General features: G+C 37.8%; 1 protein-coding gene across 3 annotated transcripts in view; it reads right to left on the bottom strand.

The window, feature by feature from the left end:
- Nucleotides 1-20,025, bottom strand: part of TRAPPC9 (trafficking protein particle complex subunit 9) — a 499,166-nt gene that overhangs the window by 385,405 nt on the left and 93,736 nt on the right. For all 3 annotated transcript variants that reach the window (XM_062626935.1, XM_062626936.1, XM_062626937.1), the window contains exon 17: nucleotides 16,058-16,182. In XM_062626935.1, coding sequence (XP_062482919.1) covers nucleotides 16,058-16,182 — 125 coding nt within the window. The remainder of the gene's footprint in view (nucleotides 1-16,057; nucleotides 16,183-20,025) is intronic.

The following is a 20,025-nucleotide window of genomic DNA, read 5'->3' as shown; positions in this document are numbered from 1 at the left end:
GAATTCCCATTAAGTCTCATCTCCCAGGACCCCAGTGCTTCTCATGCTCTATACTAATAATCCACATTTGATACTCCCCACAACTGCTGTCAGCCACTCCAGATCTGATCCTATTCCCCAAGTATAAATCCTGCAGAGAAATTTGCAGAGTAACTCTGTAGTGTCTATATTCCATTTAATTGCTTTCAATTCAAACAGAGCCCTGAACAAAACCCACAGACAAAACTGCAAGGAACTGCATTTCCAGTTATATGGAGGAAAATATGGAAATCTCTTTTGAAGTGTTTCTATTCTGCAAGATTTTCCCAATTCATAAACAACAATAAAATGCAAACCAGTCGCACAGACAGAGCAGTGTAAACTAACTCTGTTTATGCTGTACAATGAGCTAAAATTCAAGGCTTATTTAACGGCTGGAAAAATAATAGGCCCACCATAACTCCAAAGAGGTAGCCACACAAATGTGATGAACTGATTTCAAAAGTGCAGGAACTAAATGACTGAGATAATGTGTACCTTCCTTCAAAGGAGGAATACAGCACAGAGAAAAAAGAGCAAAGACATAAGAGAAGCTGTAAAATTGTGTTGCTATGTAGCACTGCAAGATGCCCTGTGCCAATCCATCACATTTGTTTAGGTTAGTCCGAGGCCAACACTTCAGTGTGGCTGGCAAAATTTTAATGAAGCATTTCGCTGTCGTGGAGGCTTTCACCAGTTCCTCATTTTGCAGCATTCTGAATTTTTCTTTGCAACGACTTCAAAAAAGCTTTTCTTGTCTCAGAGAACAAGCTCACAAAGGGCATTTTCCATTGGTTTCCAAATCCTCTGACCCGAAGTCTTGGATTTCAAAAAGCAAGTTCCACCTTTATAAATTCCAGATTGTCTTCAGGGAGGGAAAGCATACTGAACATTAACAGAGATACACAGACTTTCTAACTCTTCTGAACACCATTAAATCTTGATTCACTGAGAAGACTGCAGTAAGTTTTTATTTTTGGTTGGTTTTTGCAGGGGCATAAGCCTGGTAACACAACGTTCACCAAATCTTACACTTTATAACAGTGTTAAACCAACTTGCGGGGGGAAAAGTCTTCTGATAAAGTTTTGAAGAGGGACTTTGATAAGCGCATGTAGTGACAGAACAAGGGGGAATGGCTTTAAGCAGAAAGAGGGGAGATTGGATATTAGGAACAAATTATTTACTGTGAGGGTGGTGGGACCCTGGCACAGGTTGCCCAAAGAAGTTGTGGATGCCTTATCCCTGGCAGTGTTCAAGACCAGGTTGCACAGGGCTTGGAGCAACCTGGTCTACTGGAAAGTGTCCCTGGCCATGGCAGGGGGGTTGGAACTTGATGATCTTAAGGTCCATTCCAACCCTAACTATTCTATGATTCTATACGTCTGTTTGAAGACTTTAAACTAGTTAACTCACCTAATTTTTATTATTTCTTTTTAATAGGGATGTTGGAAACTTCTAACAGTAAATTTAAGTGTGCCTACCACCATGGTGGTTCTCAACTGACTCCTCACATTTGAGTATGCTCAAACACATGAGAAAAATTGAATTGTGAGCCCCAAACCATATGGCCTCATGATGCTGTCATCTAGAACATACACACCATAACAGAGATTTTGTTGAACTGAGAAAGCAAAGTAAAAAATAAGATGCAAAATGAAAATGCACTATAGCCCCAGCTATAGACTGACTTTTATTCCCCTTTGCTATTCTTCTACATATCCTTAAAAAGCCTACTGTTCATACAGTTTGAATTTCTCTCCGAGTAAGATGGCAAGCCTGTAAGCTGAACAAATGAGGAAAAGAGAACATGAGCTAAGTCTTACTAACTTTCACACATTAGGCTAGTACAAGGTACTCAACAGATGGCAAGATTCCTGAAAAAGAAAGCCAGGGTTTTGTACATGGCAAAGCACTTCAGTGAGTACAAAATACTATGAGAGAAGAGAAGCGACAACAAAAGGCAGAACAACTTCAAACAGCTTATTATAAAAATAATAACCTACCCAGCAAAGACCTTTCTAGAAATAGGTAGACACATACAAGTGTTACAAAGGAGGAAAATACTAAGTGAAGGGATAAGGCAGCAGTGTACATGTCTGAAATTACAACAGAAACATGTAGATATAGACGTGGAAGAAGACGCTTCTGCATCAGTGACATGGCCCTTGCACTTCCATATGCTCCCTGTACACGGGAGACACACTCCAGATACTCAGAACTGATCTGGGCCTTTCTTCTGTCACTGGACAGTAGCAATTATGAGCCCTCTTCCCTGTTACGACAGGCAAACAGAGCTATTTCGGGTTATTGCTCTCAAGTTGTCCTTCTGGCTTCATGTCCCATACATTCCTTGCTGGAATGAGCTGGATATCACAGTAACAGAGATTAGAGAAGCATCTGTAAAATTTGTCCAGAATACAGAAGGTGGTTTTCTCACTAAGCAAAATTATTAAGTTGATGCCTGGATTCCTCCTCGCTTTCTCTTTCAGCCAGTATTCCCTAGAAGTTTGATTCTGGATTACTCACTTGGAGTAAAGTGTGCAGTTCTGACTTCCTCAACATAAAAAGGACATGGAACTGTTGGAACAAGTCCAGAGGAGGACACAAGCACCTCCCATATGAAGACAGGCTGAGAAAGTTGGGGCTGTTCAGCCTGGAGAAGAGAAGGCTGCGTGGAGACCTCACAGCAGCCTTCCAGTACCTGAAGGGGCCCTATAAGGATGCTGGGAAGGGACTCTTCATTAGGGATTGTAGTGACAGGACAAGGGGTAATGGGTTAAAACCCAAACAGGGGAAGTTTAGATTGGATATAAGGAAGAAGTTCTTTACTGTAAGGGTGGTGAGGCACTGGAATGGGTTGCTCAGGGAAGCTGTGAATGCTCCATCCCTGGTGATGTTCAAAGCCAGGTTGGACGAAGCCTTGGGTGAGATGGTTTAGTGTGAGGTGTCCCTGCCCATGGGAGGGGGTTGGAACTGGATGATCTTGAGGTCCTTTCCAACCCAAACTATGCTTTGATTCTGTGATTCTATGATTCTATGATTACAAATGCACTATCTTATTCCTTACTGCTACAGGGCAGATTGAACATTCACATTTAGGCAAGCCAGCGTGATGTACCTGGAACCCAACAGGACTTGGCAGTACACCGTGCAGAGATGCCATGTCTTGTTTCACACATAGTTATGTCATCATCTCTAGTTTTCCAGAAGAAACAAGGCCCTTTGGAGACAATATATAAAGAGGCAATATTCTCATATAGTCATTGTCATGATTTTGATTTCACATGCCAACTGCCTCAAGAAAATACGCACTGAAAAAGTGCTGCTAGGTTGGAAATGGTTCCCACTGGTTCTGCCACTTCCAGTCTTCTCTGTGACTCACATATCCACAGCAGTTACCTTTTTCACTGGGGACATCTCAAAGCGAGTGACTTCCCCAAAAGAAGTAAGGTAAGCAGAGCTGCCACTAAACTAATATCTGAGGGTTACGTGTTCTGGTTTGTGTAGGTTTGGGTATTTTCCTCCACAGAAACCTTAGTCAAAGTTATTATGCCATTAAATACAGTAACTTAGCAAATTTGGGGACAGCTTTTTGCTGAATAACATTCCAACTTTTTGCATTTCAACTCCTTTGCTCTCCATTTTTAGCTATTCTACACTGGAGCAGGAGCTAACAATACAGTCTACAGGTGGCTACCAAGCTGTCATATAAACTCAGAGAGAGGGTCTGGGTGGATGACATCAATGTCTGACCAAACAAGAGGCAGAAAAAAACATTAAGGTGCAACAGAAATTAACATGGAAGAATTAAAACACGCAGACATCAACAACTGCCTACAGAAACAAGCATGGAGCAAGGGGCAAATTCCAGAAAGGGCTTCTGGAAAAAGGATCAAGATGATGAGCAGAGAAAAGCTCATACTGAAGTTCTCCAGCACTGAAAAATGTGGCATTTTAGACCTTTCTTTTTTTTATGCTCTTAAGGAATAGGTTTATACCACTTGTTTCTCAAACTAGTCCCAGTAAGAACTGCATTTAGTGGCTGTATCAAAAATATTCCTAACTGTATATCCTGTGCGATCTTCAGCAAGTCATTTACCCCTTGTTCTGGACTGTCAGCCACTATATTAATTTAAAACTTAAACAGGGGAAGATTAGATTAGATTAAATATAAGGAAGAAGTTCTTTACTGTGAGGGTAAGGCACTGGAATGGGTTGCCCAAGGAAGTTGTGAATGCTCCATCCCTGGTGGTGTTCAAGGCCAGGTTGGATAGAGCCTTGGGTGACATGGTCTAGTAGCAGTAGTAATAAAATTGTCTATTACTTGCATTTGCATCATGTCTAACAAAAAAAAACGAATGGAGTTTTATGGAATGACTTAATTCTAATGAAGTTACTTGGACCATACTTGAAATGCACTGCTCAGTTGGCTAGTCAGTTTATACAAAGATAGAGGAGAACTGAAAGTAAAGTTAATAAAATCTATATAAACTAGCTACCACCACAAAGTAATCTAGAAGCCTCCTTGCTCCTGAGGATCACTTTATTAGAAACCATGGATTTTAACTGCTTTATATCATTTGTCTTTTCCTTTTGCACAGACCTACTTCAGCTAAATCAATGCATTTTAATAGTCTCGGGTTAAAATCACCTAGTCATTATGAGTTCTACACTTTTACAAATACAACTGCATAGGATGGTATGTTTACTGTATTTAATGTCTACAGACACTTGATGCACATCCAAGTCACTTAGTAATATTTATATTAATACACCATCAAACTACAGATCTCTAAGGCAAGGAGCATAGCAAATATTCAAGGCATAAACAACATCCTCCAGTGCAAAGGATTAATTTTTCCACAGTAGCAGTCATAGTACTTTTCTCTACATCTTCTACCACCTGAGAACAAGATTTTTATTCCATTTAAACACAGTAACATTAGAAATTTAATTTACTATAAGTTTACACCTACAAAAAATCCGGTCTAAAGCAATCCATAGAGAAAAATCTAATAAATTACACTCTATTTGATCAGCATCTCCAAATTCTTTCACTTTGTCTTCTTTATATAAGAATTCTTTTCATCAACTGTTTTTCCTTTCTCACATCATCAGTCACTGCCATAGACTGCCAGAACAGCAGGCTAATGACAATGCATAGAAACCAGTTTCCTAAAACAGCCAACAAATTATGAGCTATAACTTGGATCTATTCCATGCAACACAATACTAAAACCTGCATTTCTTTATGCAAGAATCACTTTTTCCCCCCATGTACTACAAATACCCTCTCCCTTACTTTTGACAGTTTTAGATCATTTAAGGCTTTTAAGGTCAAACTTCTCCTACTCAGCCCAAGAAAGAGTCAGCCTTTACCACCGATCAATGATAAAGTCTGCACAACATTATTCTTAATACTACAGTTACACATAAATCTGCATAAAAATTTGGGATTTCATTCCTGTTTTCACTGATAGCAGCTGAAAGCCCTAAAATTGAAGCTCTCTTAAGCAATCCCTCAATGAGAACATGAGTCCAAACAACCTTACTAAAAACCTGCAAACTATGACATTTAAAACCTGTTTTACCCCATAAACATTAAATGTGGAGCTTGCTGTGATGATTATCCAGTCGTTTCCCCAGATGAAATCAAGTTAGTAAAGCAGATTTTGATGTGCCCTTTCAAAAATGGCTTGGCACCAATTACAGCTATCACACTCTGCATTTCCAATTTCTTCTGAGGAAATCTACCACACTTGACCTACTCTTTAGAAGTCCCCATAGTGATAAATGACTAAACTTCATTCTCCTTCTTACTCCTGGGTAAGGCACCTATTAAGAATGCCACATTTAGCTAAAATGCAGACCTGCAGTCTAAAGATTCTACTTTATCAAGATGCTCTTTATCTCCTTTGGGTAGTTGCAAAAACACTAGAACAAACCTCTAAGAGTAACTATGAACTGTGCCAGTGATAGAGAAATCAAGAATAAGGCAAGAAAGTTATCTGAAAGTTATTAAGAAATCAAACTTGAAGATTTATTTGTTCTCAAGTTGAAAAAGAACTTATCTATGTACTTTAAAAAACAACAGACCAAAACCTGAGCCATTTTAAACTAATCAAGCACATGCTGCTAAGAAAGTCCTGTCTATGGCACAGTGTTTATCTCAGCCTTCAGAAAAGCTATTCTTCATTATTCACCAGTGCAATAGGTCCTGGTGGTTAGAAGACCACAGAAAAAAGATTAAATGGATAAAAATCTATGGAATTTCACAAAAGTTCCACCAAGCATTTGTCAAGAACAGACTATCATATGCAGCATGAGCAATATTTAAGCAAAAATGTAACATGAGGTTGAAATCAACTTCAGCAGCAAACTTTTAGATCATTACTTTTTGAACCTGACTATTTTATAATGCAAGAACTAAATTTCAGTGTTCAGAATGCTCCAAAGAGAGGAAAAATAACCTTAATCACCCTTTCTTATCCATGTCTTTTCCATATATTCCGAGAAGTTATTGGTAATAGGCTCCAGACAAGAAGTATAAATAAAAAGTGTAGGAGCTACATAAATGAATACAATAAGGATGGAGACATTGTGTGTTACCACTACCTAGCAATGAAATTAAAGACTGAACAGGCAGTTTGGGATGTGAAGGAAGATGATGAGGATGCAATTCCTGCACAGGATCCAAAGTGGTATCACATTTATGGAATAAGCATTCCAGTTACCATAATTTGGAGATCATGCCTCCTTTCTCACAAACTGATCTTCTGGAGAACACTTTGTTTTTATCCTAAATGACTGTTTATAAGCTCATGTGGTTAAGTCTGTCACATCAGAACGATTTTGTGAGGCAGGTCATTTGTTATTGTTTCAGGGGAAGATTTATAACAGTAATACAGCATCATTATTAGGGTCTAAGTCAAAGGAAATATAATGTACACTCACAATGCTGCATGTAAACTTACTTTTCTTACTAAATCACTTAGAAAAGTTATTTTCTCCAGGTAGCAGTTTTCCAGAGCTATAACAAAGCAGTCTCCCTTATTTTTAGGGTCAAAACAAGAAGCAGAGATACTAAAAGTACCTTGTTAGGCATGAGCAGGACTTATTTGCTATGTGTTTTGCTATGCGATTCACGTTATCTGAATCTATATATGTTATCTATAGGCTCTGAAGTTATAAACTAACAGCTATGAGGATGAAGGTGAAGAGATCTTAGCATGGAGTTTCAAGTTAAAACCTACAAGGTGAAAAGAGAAAGCAGAGAAACAAAAGGCTGAATTAACCAGATGAAAGGCAAGCTGAAGAAGTGCAGATGGAAGGCCCTTAGCATTGCTAAGGCACCAACAGAACTGCACAAGTTCAATTATGGACGACAAAAATTGTTCAAGCAAGTTTTTAGAATATTGATTGTATTAGAGCACATTTAAAAGGATTAAGGTTTAAATATCTAGCTAAAAATGAAAGTGCAGCCAAGAATTTTAGGAAACTTACATGGAAAACTGGAAAATGAAAAGCTACTAAATGGAATGTACAGATACTCAACTGAGGACAACTGTGTGTCATACTACGTAGTACCAGGATATTGAAACAGATGACATAACGGTAATTTCAGAATGAAATGAAAAGCCTGATTCCATCTATTCCTTATATTCAGAATTCTGCTTTACAGAAAAGAATAATCCAAATCCATAAGATTACTTTTAATAAACCTCCAGCTTTTCTCCAACTGTTTAATACAAGATATGCTTTATAATCTAAACTCTAATCTGATATAGTGCCACATTTTTTTCTAAGCCCAGATCTAAAGAGTTGAGTAAAATTCTCTCTGATACTGATCATTAAATAGCTACTTTGTTGTGTCAGGAACAATAACTTAATGTAGGTTACAGTTAACTGTATGACAGTCTCTGCATGTAATTTCACACTCACAAGGGTTGAAATATAATCTTGATTAGTTTCAGAAGCACATATAGTAACTTCACTGGATCAATTTATGTAGGCACTGGATAATCCTCCAGCTGATCAGAGCTGCCCTCTCATTTGGTCTCCACAGGTCTGCTTTCTGGTGCATTTCAGCTTCTGACAGCATGTTTTCCCATCAGAGCACCTGCCTTCTCCCAGCCAATTGCACACTAATGATTAAGCTAAAACCTTAGAAATTATCATCACGAGCTCAGTCTAAGTGAGCATGGCAAAATTCCATGTTTATCAATGCACATAAATGGAGAGGCACTGGAATACACTGCCCAAGGAAGATGTGAATGCCCCATCCCTGGAAATGCTCAGCGTCAGGCTGGACAGAGCTTTGAGCAAACTCGTCTAGTGTGAGGCATCGCTGCCCACGACAGGGGGCTGGAACTGAATGATCTTAAGGTCCTTTCCAACCCAAACCATTCTATGATTCTATGAAATTTCTGTAAGGATGAAGCATGTAAATACATTTGTCCATAAAGTTAACCAGAATATCCAGAATTTCCGTTATGAATGAAATCTAAATATCAGATACCTGAAAGAGTCTCTAGTTGGAACAGAATGCAAGCCTCTCCCACATCTCCAGGTAAATCATTCTGGAAGAATTCTTGTGTTTCAGACTAGGATTTTTTTGCACTTAGGAATAAAACAGATCTTTAGATGTTACCTACAACTTTTTTCATAAACATACTTGAGCTCACTTGGTCCAGAACCTGATATAACTGAACATGAGTCTGTTAAGAACTAGAAGACACGCAGTCAAAGTATAGCACTATGAATAAAATAAGCAGGGTTTTAAAGAAAGGGTTCATTAGCTGAAGCACAGCATGATACCCAATACGCTACAGAGCTTCTGACTCAGACATGGATGGTAATACTCTCTTTTAGGAGTACATACAATGAATCAAAATCCACCTGCAGGAGAGACAAAAAAAAATGCTTTAAATTAGATATTCAGACCAAATCCAAAGCGTGAGCACGGAGGCTGAGTACCAACAAAAGGCAGTCCACTGCTGTGAACTACGTCTACTAAGTGGAGTAGGTCTATCAGAGGTCTGATCAACTGTACTCTTGGTGCTGAAACATTCTCTATTTGGAAGAAGCAATCTCAAGGACTACTGCAACGTCTCTTCATTACCAAAGGATCCACAACACAAGCAGTACACAGACTGAGCAACATGTATATAAGCCACCTGAAATAAAGAGTAGTCTTTGGTCTAAACCCCCTGCCTGACCTAGCTGATCCGTTCTTATTAAGAGAGGAAAACTAAACATGCAAGAACTCTCAAGAGCAAAACTGAGGTATACATCTACAGAGGTATTCTGCATTTGTGACATCTGACCATGTGGCACACAGCACTTTACATTCCGAAAGCTCTATCTAGGCTACAGATGATCTCTGTCCTCTGGAAGAGTTGTTGCGAGGAAATGTAACATCCAATGCAAGTAGAGCATTCAAACATCTCAATTTCTAATCATTCCTTAAATTTCTTACAGAGCTGTCTGGATTTTCAGCACCCTATTCTAAACATTTGCTCCAACCCTCTCCCCACTTCAAGTTTCCACCTTAGCAAGTCTTCACATAAGCCCATCATTACCTTTTCTCCATTACTTTAACCCAGTCACCTTCCCCTCCATTTTTCCCTTCACTTTCCACACAGCTGATGCCCTTCTATACAGGAAGGTATCATGTAGTAGACATGAAGTTTACTTTAATATTAAGCATTTCTGCTTTCTTACTGTGATGTCATTATGCAAATAACCACTTACTGCTGTTCTGGTTTTGTAGACAGCACTTCTTAGGCACTACCATGATCCAAAGTACAACAATCCAAAGTAATCTTTGACTTCACAGTGATCTCAGGGTACCCCCATCCCAAATGGGTTCTTCCAACATTACCTTCCAAATTACAACAGATGCTCAGAGGGAACTCCTTTGGTTAGAAATATTTCTAGTATGACAGCACTGGAACATGCTGAGCACAGGTAACATCTATACAAATGATGTCTGCTGTTGATGCTCACTGACTACACTAATGATGCAAATGTAGGCTGGCAAGCTGATGAAAGACTACCAGAAATTGTCCATCTCATGTAATACTGACACATTCTAACTACAGCAATGGGATTTTACTGCCATTGAGTAAAAAGACCAATGATGTCCCCTCAGTAAAGAAGCTCTCACAACTGCAGAGTCTTTTACTGCTGACATAAACTGTTTATTGTGTTGATGTCAACTTTAATTTTTCTTAGTTCATCTTTACACAAGGCAGAAACATAGATGAAGTGTGGTTGATAGAGTAGATTGTACCTGCTGTAACTAGCCTTGATGAGACATTTGTTTGGGTATAAGCAGACTATCAACTCTTGTTTATTATTGAGTGACAATGAGAAAAGTCCAGAGAAAACAGTGCTTTTGACACGCAGACAGTGAATCTATACACATTTTTCTACCAGTACTACACAAAGTTTTTAATACTTCTTTCATGTCAAATAAAATGGTAAAAATAAGTACTTCAAATTGTAAAATGTGTTGGATTGAAATTGCAGGTACTACAGTGGTAAGACTTAAAGTAAAATACCAGATGAGATAAATGAATTGAATTTACTCAATTCCAGGGGGGAGCAGCAAATATTTTTTCCCATCGCTCTAGAGAATAGCTTTAATTCAATCTTAGTGTTCTGAAAAACAGTCCTCTCTAGGGCACAGCAGAGTGTTCATTTCTTCGTGGAACAATTCACAGAAGAGGAACAGGGCTGGTGAGCAGAAATACTGCTGAATACTCAACTAACTACTTCTAGAACCCAAAAGCACTTAAAGGAATACCAGCAATGTCAAACTGCACAGAAGGAAAGTTAGGAGCATTGGACACAGACTACTCAACAACTTCAGGCTTTCATCCAAATCCAGATGACACTCATGTTTTGCCAGACAGGTACCAACCACCAAGAATTCAGCCCACTCTCCTTTTCACAGAACAACTCTACTTTTATTATTCACTTTACCTCAAAGGAAACAGCAATTCTTGGCCACGAAGGCAACAAAAAACACCTTCCATACCTGGCAAAGACTCATTTTGCTCAAGGGTCCAATCTAAGCAGACTTCAGGAAATACGAATGTCTTTACAGCACATATCTCACAAAAGTCAATAAATTATTAAAAAAGTATATATATATTTTTACTAAAAAATCCACTAGGGAAATGAAAGAACTTTGGGGGTTTTATCTTCTTCTTCAAAGGCTTGAAAGTTATTAGGGAAACACAGAGACTTGTGTCTTCCCTTTATTTTTTCTTCGTAAGACTTGACATGTTTAATCCTGAAGAAAAACTCAGGGCCGCAGAATTTCCAAGCATAGTACTGAATTCCAAAATAAGACAATGTGGAAGCAGAACATCTAAACCTGGTTTGTACGTATGTGCCTAAGATCACACTCAGAGAACCAGAAAGAAGGAATCTCAACTTCAATTCTGCAGATTCAACATCCCCACTAACTTCATCAGGATTGAGAATTATTTAAAAGTTAAAAAAAAATCCAACTTGCTTTGTGTAAGGGCTTAAACTTAGATTTAAGGATTATGGGTTAAAGGAGTTTGAGCTAAAAACATTAACAATATAAAATTTAGCCCAGTCAACAGCTTATTTCCATGCCCAGAAGAGCAGAGCCTGAAATCTACATGGAAAAAAAAAAAAAAAAAAAAATCAAATTAAGGCCTGTAACTCATTTTCATAGACTTCTAAGACAGAAAAGATACACTAAAGAGAGTGTATTAAATTATATTAACTCTACCTACCATATTTTAACACCTCCTACCATTTATTGAGAGTGCCGGAACAGAGTAGGTCCATGAGATAACTCAAACCTCTCCCGTTTCTACAGCTGAATCTCTGGAACTACAACTCATGTTCAGAATGCAGAGACAAATTCTCCTGAACATATAAGTTTCAAAACAAATGTCATGTAGCACTTCTTAATCCCAGAAGATTTATTCCAAAGAAACCATGGACACTACACCGATCCTTGATGAATAATTCTCCTTTTCACCTTGTGACAAAACCAGAAAACCAATGAATTATCATTACATGATGGTAATCACTGGGACTTTAAGGAACAAATTTCCATGGATCAGACTGATCTCTAAGCCTCTTGGCCATAATACATGGCATGGAATAATAACATCTTTCTTCCATCACTGAGAACTAGACTAAGCCAAATAATTTCAGCTTTCAAGCATGAAAACCAGTACAGACTTCCCTAGGTTAAAAATAACATTGTTTGCTGAGAGATTATGAGATTTGTTTGAATTTCTCTCTGCAGCTTTTGCATTAAGACACAGAACAGCTGTATATCTAAACACACTGCAGTGGTACTCAAAAAGTAAGACTCATCCTCAAAACAGACTGTTTCACGTACCAGTATAACCACAGCAATGCAGAGCTAAGCAGGGACTAACTCACTCTGCTTTACAGATGCGAGGTTTTTAGACAATGCTGACCACAACTACTCTGTAGCAAACAGCAGGAAAGAGTATATCTGAACTCTTAGTATTACCCCATGGTATGAACATCATGGTATTACACCACGATATTCTATTCAGCTTGAGGGTATAAGCAAGCTTTATGATGAAGTCATAAAGCAATTTTTATACCGAATTTATGAGATCATTATAACAGTCATTTCCAGAAGCCAGCAACTGGTTTATTAGAAGCCAGCCTGTAGCAAAACTGAAACTGTAGATTGCAGAGATGTTCAACTGCAATGCTGGCAATATCCAAGAGTGAAGCACCAAAATTGTAAGGCAAACTAGTAGGGATGGAAGGTTTAAGCATTTAGACTTATAAAGACCCAAACAATGACGTTTCAGAGCCAGCAACAAGAGAAGCACTGATGTACGTTAAGTTTCATTTGCAAAAAATTAACTTTATATGAAGACTACTTCTGCACAGTATGCAGGACTGAAAAATAACTACTACTCCTGAATATTCACAACAGACACATAGTGCTAAATCATGAATAAATGACAGCAGAGCATTTTCACTACATAAACAAATTGTTTAAGCTCAATCTCGTTTCTTAACTTAAGAACTCCCACTTGCTTCTCACATTAGTCCTTGTCAAATCACTGTAATTGGCTTGACTATTACAAGATAAACCTTAAAACATAATCAAGCAATCAATCACAAGTCGCACTGAGCAGGACACAGGCAGTAGGCCACAAGCACTGAATTGTTCTGCACCAACAGAGAAACTGAAATATCTTTTAAGAAGGGTCTAGGGAACTCTGAAAGATTCATAAATATCAAATTGTGACTGAAATTCAAAGGAAATCATGGATCACCTCTTCTGTATATATCCCAGCCTGCTACATTTTGGACAACAACATTCTGATTGAACAAAAGTGTTTGTATTAGATGACAAACATGTATCTGTGTGCTCTGAAAGATACCCAGTCTAAAACCAAGAAAGTTAAACCCCAAAATAAAGCAAATTCCTCAAAACCCAGCCAAAAGAACTGGACCAGAACACATTCCAATACTATCTTTGAATAGAAGACCCAATTATTTACAATAACTGCCTGATAGTTTATTTGGAATTTGATGGGTTTTTAAACTACTGGTGGTACTTCTGTTTCTTCCCATTAGGGAGGACTATCGAAGTAGGGAGAAGGCATTAACAGAAATAGCCAGCATTAAACAGAAGAAGTAGACTGCAGAAATAAAAACCTGGATGTAATGAAGCCATCTCAGTAGACAACTGTAATCTCTTCAGTTATGAAAGGTAATTTCTTCTCCTCATTTGCCCAGTACCAGCTATGTATGTCCATGTATACAGAGACCTAATTATGTGAATAGCCTGGTGAAAAAATACTTCTTTCTAAATAGTTCTAAACTTCATAAGCATTTTAAATCTAGGTATAGCAAATGATTGGTTTATAAGAGTTTAGTTGGGGAAAACTGAGATAAGATTATTACTTCTATTAATGTTGTAAACAGAAATGGAAATTACAGAAATGGACATTTGTTAGAATGCAGTAAGCCATAACAGTAAATCACCCTACAGATGGTGCCACCTTACTGTGGTTTTCTCCCATCTACAACAGACAAATCGTACAAATATTGGAAAACTAAGTCCTATTTTTCCTACCATGGATGCTTTCTGTAAATACAGGATCAGAATGATAATACTTAAGTAATTAGAGATATAACTTTATAAACATCCCCCAGAGCTTTTCCTGCTGACTTCTTTATTGTCCTGATTTTTATTCCCACCTGCTCTAAAAATCACCTCTTCTAAACATTACAAAAAGAGCAAGGTTAGTGATTAAGCCTGGTTTAGAGTGGATGTTAACATGGTAAATCGTTAGTTTAGGGCAGGCTATGGGAGCTGTACAGCAGTCCTAATAGTTAGGCTCAAAACACAGGTAACTCCACAGAGCAAGGAACCCCTTAATGCTATTGGAATGCATATTCTCTACTGAACACAGATTTGATGACCTGCAAGATCCTTCCATCATAAAATGCCAATTGAGTAATTGAGAATTCATTCTGGGTACCCAAAAACTGAATCAAGCACATGTATTCCATCCAGACTGTTTCACTGTACACCATTAAAAACTAAGTTACTGCTTTACAGCTCTTCAACACTCTTGTAACACAATCACATAGATCACTGCGAACCAGCAACTTCTTGGTTGCCAGGACAACTGGCTGACAAGGAAAAAGTGCACCAAAATGGGGTGGTTTTTTCCATGTATTTAGTGCAAAGAAGTTCTGCATTTCTGGAGTTTTAGTCCTATTTCCACATAACATTCCCCTTGCTTCTCTAAGTCAGACATGTCTATAGATTAGACGTTCTGCACAAACCTCTAAGCTTAAAAGTTAATACTGGACATTTTACTCACTGAAGTATTAAATTGTTTCCTCAGTCATGCTGATTTATACTTATGAGCAATTGGGAAATACCTTGTTATGTCATAAAATACAAAGAAAGGCTTTCCTAATTTTTTATCATCCGTCACATGCTGTCACCATCCTTCCCGTACTGCAGCATCAAGTGATGATGAATTAGCAGTGCTAATGGTCTAAAAGAAACATACTTAAAAATTAACAGCTTCACCTGTTTATTGATCAAATAGAATTGTAAAAAATATCTCACCAAAAAGAATGCAAATTCACACGCAAAGCAAATTACTGAGAAAAGCAAGGCTGATGTTTGCTTCTCAGCCAAAGGCACACTAGGTCATGTACTGCATTGTACAAAACTCAATCTGAATTCTGTCTGAATGGACAGAGAATACAGACCCATGCAGGAAATGTATCAAGTACTGCAAGGCATGCAAAACATCAGCCAAAGCCATGGAAGAGACCAGTGAAGTTCTACAGTATTATTTTTGACATTCTTTGTTATCATCACTTTAAATTATATCTTCTGCAACTCTGGCCAGTATGAAGCTGTTCTTATTGCACTGCTCAGAATAGGAAGTTCACGTGTCCAAAGGCAAGATCAAAAACAAACAGCAGCTTACCCCAGGGAAAAGTCTCTCTCACTAAGCACAGGGCAGCTTCTACCTACACGATTGTTCTTTCATCCTGCTACTTCTATTTACTTTCCTTTTGGCTCTCTCAACTATTCTATTACTTGTAAGAACACCTCTAAAAGGCTTCCTTCCAGAAGTATGAAGGCAAGACTTTGATCCCAAACAGCTTAGAAGGTACAACAATCTTCCATACATTTCAAAATAACAAAACCAAGAATTCATTCAGAAGCACCTTCCTTCAGAGTACGCAGCATAAGAAAGCAACATAAGGCGAAGAACTGATAGTTCCTTGAGTATACCATACTGATAACCAACTCCACAACTCCTCCTGTTAGACCTTTTTGTCTGTTTGCTTTAATGGCGCAACCCAAACACAAAACATCAAGCTGTTCTTAAAAAAAAACCCGAAGGGAAATATTTATGAAGCAAAGAAACCTTTATTTTTAATCACAGAACAAACCATAACACAGCCCAATGAACACCACGTTTATTACCTATTCTGATGTCACTCACTTACCTTCACATGACTGAAGTCACCAGCTTTGCTGCTTTCTTGGGGATTAATAGGTTTAGTCTCTACTCTCGGTTTGACAACCTGCCGAAAAGGACTGGAGAGTGGAAGTCCACTAACACTGATTCCATCTGGGAACAGAATAAATGAAATTACTTTTGGTTGTCTAATGTTCTGTTTTACTGGGACAAATTTATCATCAAAGGGAGAGAAAATACACCAAATTCAGGCTTTATACAAAAAGGCAAAGCAAAAAGATTATTCTGACACATTTTTCTCTAGAAGCCAAATATACTCAAAGAGTAATAGAATAAAAACTCACTGAAGGTCACTGCAATTGGAATATTGCAACAGAGATGTCTTAATAATATCAAATTAGGTTTAATGTTTACCATATTAAAAGATAACAAGGATAAATGTTTGTTTTCCATGACAGTGGCCCTATCAGTTGCTTAGTATCTTTTAAACTAAATTCCAACATGAGTCCTTAGGATACCTTTTTCAAGTACATACTGTGGAAAATAATAGAAAATAGAGGAGTCACATTCTGCACCATCTACTGATGTAATACATAAACTATTTCTCATGTATAAGAAAAGCAGAATAGAAACTGAGCTTTGCATTTTAATAACCAAGAAAAAGCTTAACAGAAATTATATCCTTAGAGCAATGCCCTCAGTTTGGCATTTACTACCAGTCTGTGTACTGGCGTAAGGCAGAGCAATAAAAGACAATATGACAACTTAGTAGCAACTTTTATTGCTGACAAGCTTGTATAACTTGAAGTTAAATTAATACACTGGTGCATATTTACGGTTTTCATCCTACCAAAGCTATATTCTAAGCACAAACTATTAAATTGTGTGAAAATTGAATCAAAAACAGTAAGAACAAAAAAAGAAAAAATAAAATACTTAAGTTTTAACATACACTAAAACTAGACTCACAATTTTTATTATTTAGATTTACACGTAGTCCAAAGGGCAGGATTTTGTTCCTTTATGCTGTGCACAGCAACAGCAATCCACAAACACCACCGAAATACAAGCAAAATCTCACATACTGGAGCTATCTAAACATGTGGGAAACACCAAATTACTACACAAAACCCAAAGAGATTTCATGGTTTGAAACTGCTCCGATCAAATTGTATTTGCTGGTATCACATTCCATTCCCATTGCTACACCTCATGCTTTGGTGGTATGGTTTTGAAGCAAATATCATCGTCACCCCCATGTACTTGGGTTTGCAGAGCAGTTTCAGTGTGTACAAAATAGATTCTTCTTGGAGTAAAGAAAACAAAACCAAAGACTTCAATCCCAGGGTACATACAGGTCACATACGCCAATTCCTAATGGGGCATAACAGTCTGCACCAACAAGCAGCCCTCCAGACAAATTTGGGTCACAGGCAGAGGAGATCCCTTATACAGAGAGCCAAAGTATGGACACAGGTAAATTATCTGAATTACCCCAGTGAAATGCAAGAGCTTTAGCACCAAGTGCTTCTACATATCAATCCATTCCTACTGCCTCATCTTAATGTAGACAGAGCCTTTAGTCACTAAATGCAGCAATTCTAAATCAGGAATTATAGTGAGATCACCAGGCAGTATAAGAACAGAAAAAAAAGCTCTGTATGAGCAGACATTATGTACTATACATTAAGACCAGGCATTTGGAGTTTTGTTAGATGTAAGATGCAAATACAACAAAGCCCCTCACAAATTTACAGGACCACAAAACTTGCAGTCTTCCTAAATTAATCTGGGTGGCCAACCATCTGATGGAAGCACTCAGATTAATTCCAGCCAGATTAATTAATCTTTTAATGAATTGAATTTTTAATTAAATAAATTATTGCCAGTCAGATTAATTTCCAGCCACCTTCAGGCAGCCAGCACAGATCAAGCTCTCCTCAGTGGACAGCCTGATAGGATTTCAAAGTGGAAGACTAATACCCTATATTCCAGGGTTGTATCTTTGGTCACACATATTGCCAATGTCTTGAATACCCTGTTGTATCTCAGCTACTGGAAGAAAGCAGGACAGGCAAGGGAGAACATCCTGCTCATGCAATGCAGATTTACTAAGAATTAATCAAAACTTCCCATGCATGAATTTGATTATGCATCTGCAAACACTGCTTTAAACAGTTCAGCAGCAAATTTATTAACAGGTTACTGTTAAGGGGCAGACATTGAAGTGACTCGCACAGATTTATCAAAGTAAGAGAAATAGATGATGTAATACCTGTTCCATGTTTTAGATAGCCTCATAGATTAAGAACAAGATAAGGCATCATGATGTCTCAGATTCAAGCAACAGTGGTTCCAGTTACACATCCCAAAGGTTTGTATTTCAATTACCAGCTTGTGTGATAACCCATGCATTTCATAGAATGGTTTTGGTGAAAAGGAAGCTTTGGAGATCATGTAGGCCAAACCCCAGTTCATCTTCTTGTTCCATCATCACTGTTTCTTTTCACTTTAAGTGGTTACTAACTTACACTTTAGAGCAGAACCAAACAAACACAAACCCAAACCAACCCAAACAAAAGAGAGCAACCAGAGCATGAGAGGAACATGTCCACACTGTACTACTTTGAAACATACGTAGCATTAGCCTGGTTTTCCTTATTGTTTGAATTCTTCTTTTAAATTCTATGAACACTGAAACTAAGAGCATTCCTTAATATTAAATATTAAAACATATTTTTTCCATGTGGGTCCACTGCAGAAAAATCCATCAGCAGCATCTAACTGATACAAAAATCAGAAGGGGTAAGCTTGAACACAGTAGCTACACATGGGAAGACAATCGTCTCTCTTGGAAAACTGGACAGCACATCAGCTAAACCTAGTTTTTATGAATATTCAACTAAAATTAGGAAAGTCTTTTCTCTTATATCTATATAAAATCATACACTGATCTAACCTATAAAGAGCAGAGAAAACAAAGTGAAATGAGAGCATGAAAGAATTCTCCACAGGCTAGGAAGTATTTTATTTCTGACTTACACAAGAAATAACGAGTATCAAGCCACTCCTAGACCAGCTCTTAGAATCTCTTAAAAGCCAACTGATACTGACGCAAATGTACTTATTAGCCTAAGTTTTGAGGCAATAATATGCTAATAAATTCAAGACAGCCTGCCAACACAACTCAGCATAAATCTATTTGAGACACTATTTTTAATGAGAATAAAAAGGGTTTACTTGAGGAAAAATACTCTTTTCAAATTGATGAATGATTTTGGCCAGTTCTGTATCCAGAGCAAAAGTTGTCACTGATTTGTGTGCAAAACTGCAAAGCAAAACATGAAAACCAAGCATGAAGAACTGCATGGCATTAGATTTTTCATTTTATATAAAAGGCACAAGTTTTCCTTTATTTGAGAAAGGAATAGATAATACCTGAAACAACATCATGGACCTACAACTAATGTCTTTTTAAACTGTTTTATCTTTTAAAAACCCATTCTATTTTCATTCTCTTGGGGAAAAGGTTAGCTTAAACATTTAATCTGTGGAAGAAGGAAGAAGGAATTTTCTAATCCTACATTGTACCTGCAAAAGGAGGTGTTACAGTAAAGGAAGCATCTATTCTGCTCCAGGCTAAAAGCAATGTCTAAGGTAATCACTGTAGTGATCGACCTTTCTGTTTGAAGTTTGTGGAGCTCCAATATGGCATACAACACAGACCCTACTGCAAGGCATTGCGCTATACTTCAAATGACTCACCCTTCGCATCTTTGACTGTTCAAGGGGACTTCTCCACAGAGAACAAAAAACAATGTTCTGCTGCCAGCAATGTTTTTGTTTAATTATTTAACGTTTTCTGTTTTTTAAGCAGGCAGCAAAGGTGGTTAAACCTTGTCCAGCTCCTCTGCAAGGCAGTAAGTAGCCGCCGCAGAATGGGGTAACGCATTCTGTTAAAAGGCCTGGTAGGTTGCAAACTCTGGTGTAAGAGAA

This window comes from Pezoporus occidentalis, unplaced genomic scaffold (assembly GCF_034315485.1).
Source record: "Pezoporus occidentalis ecotype Australia unplaced genomic scaffold, CSIRO_AGI_Poc_V1 ctg3, whole genome shotgun sequence".
NCBI classification, from domain to species: domain Eukaryota; kingdom Metazoa; phylum Chordata; class Aves; order Psittaciformes; family Psittacidae; genus Pezoporus; species Pezoporus occidentalis.
Note: the sequence above shows the minus strand (reverse complement) of the source record. Positions and strands in the feature narration are given on the sequence as shown.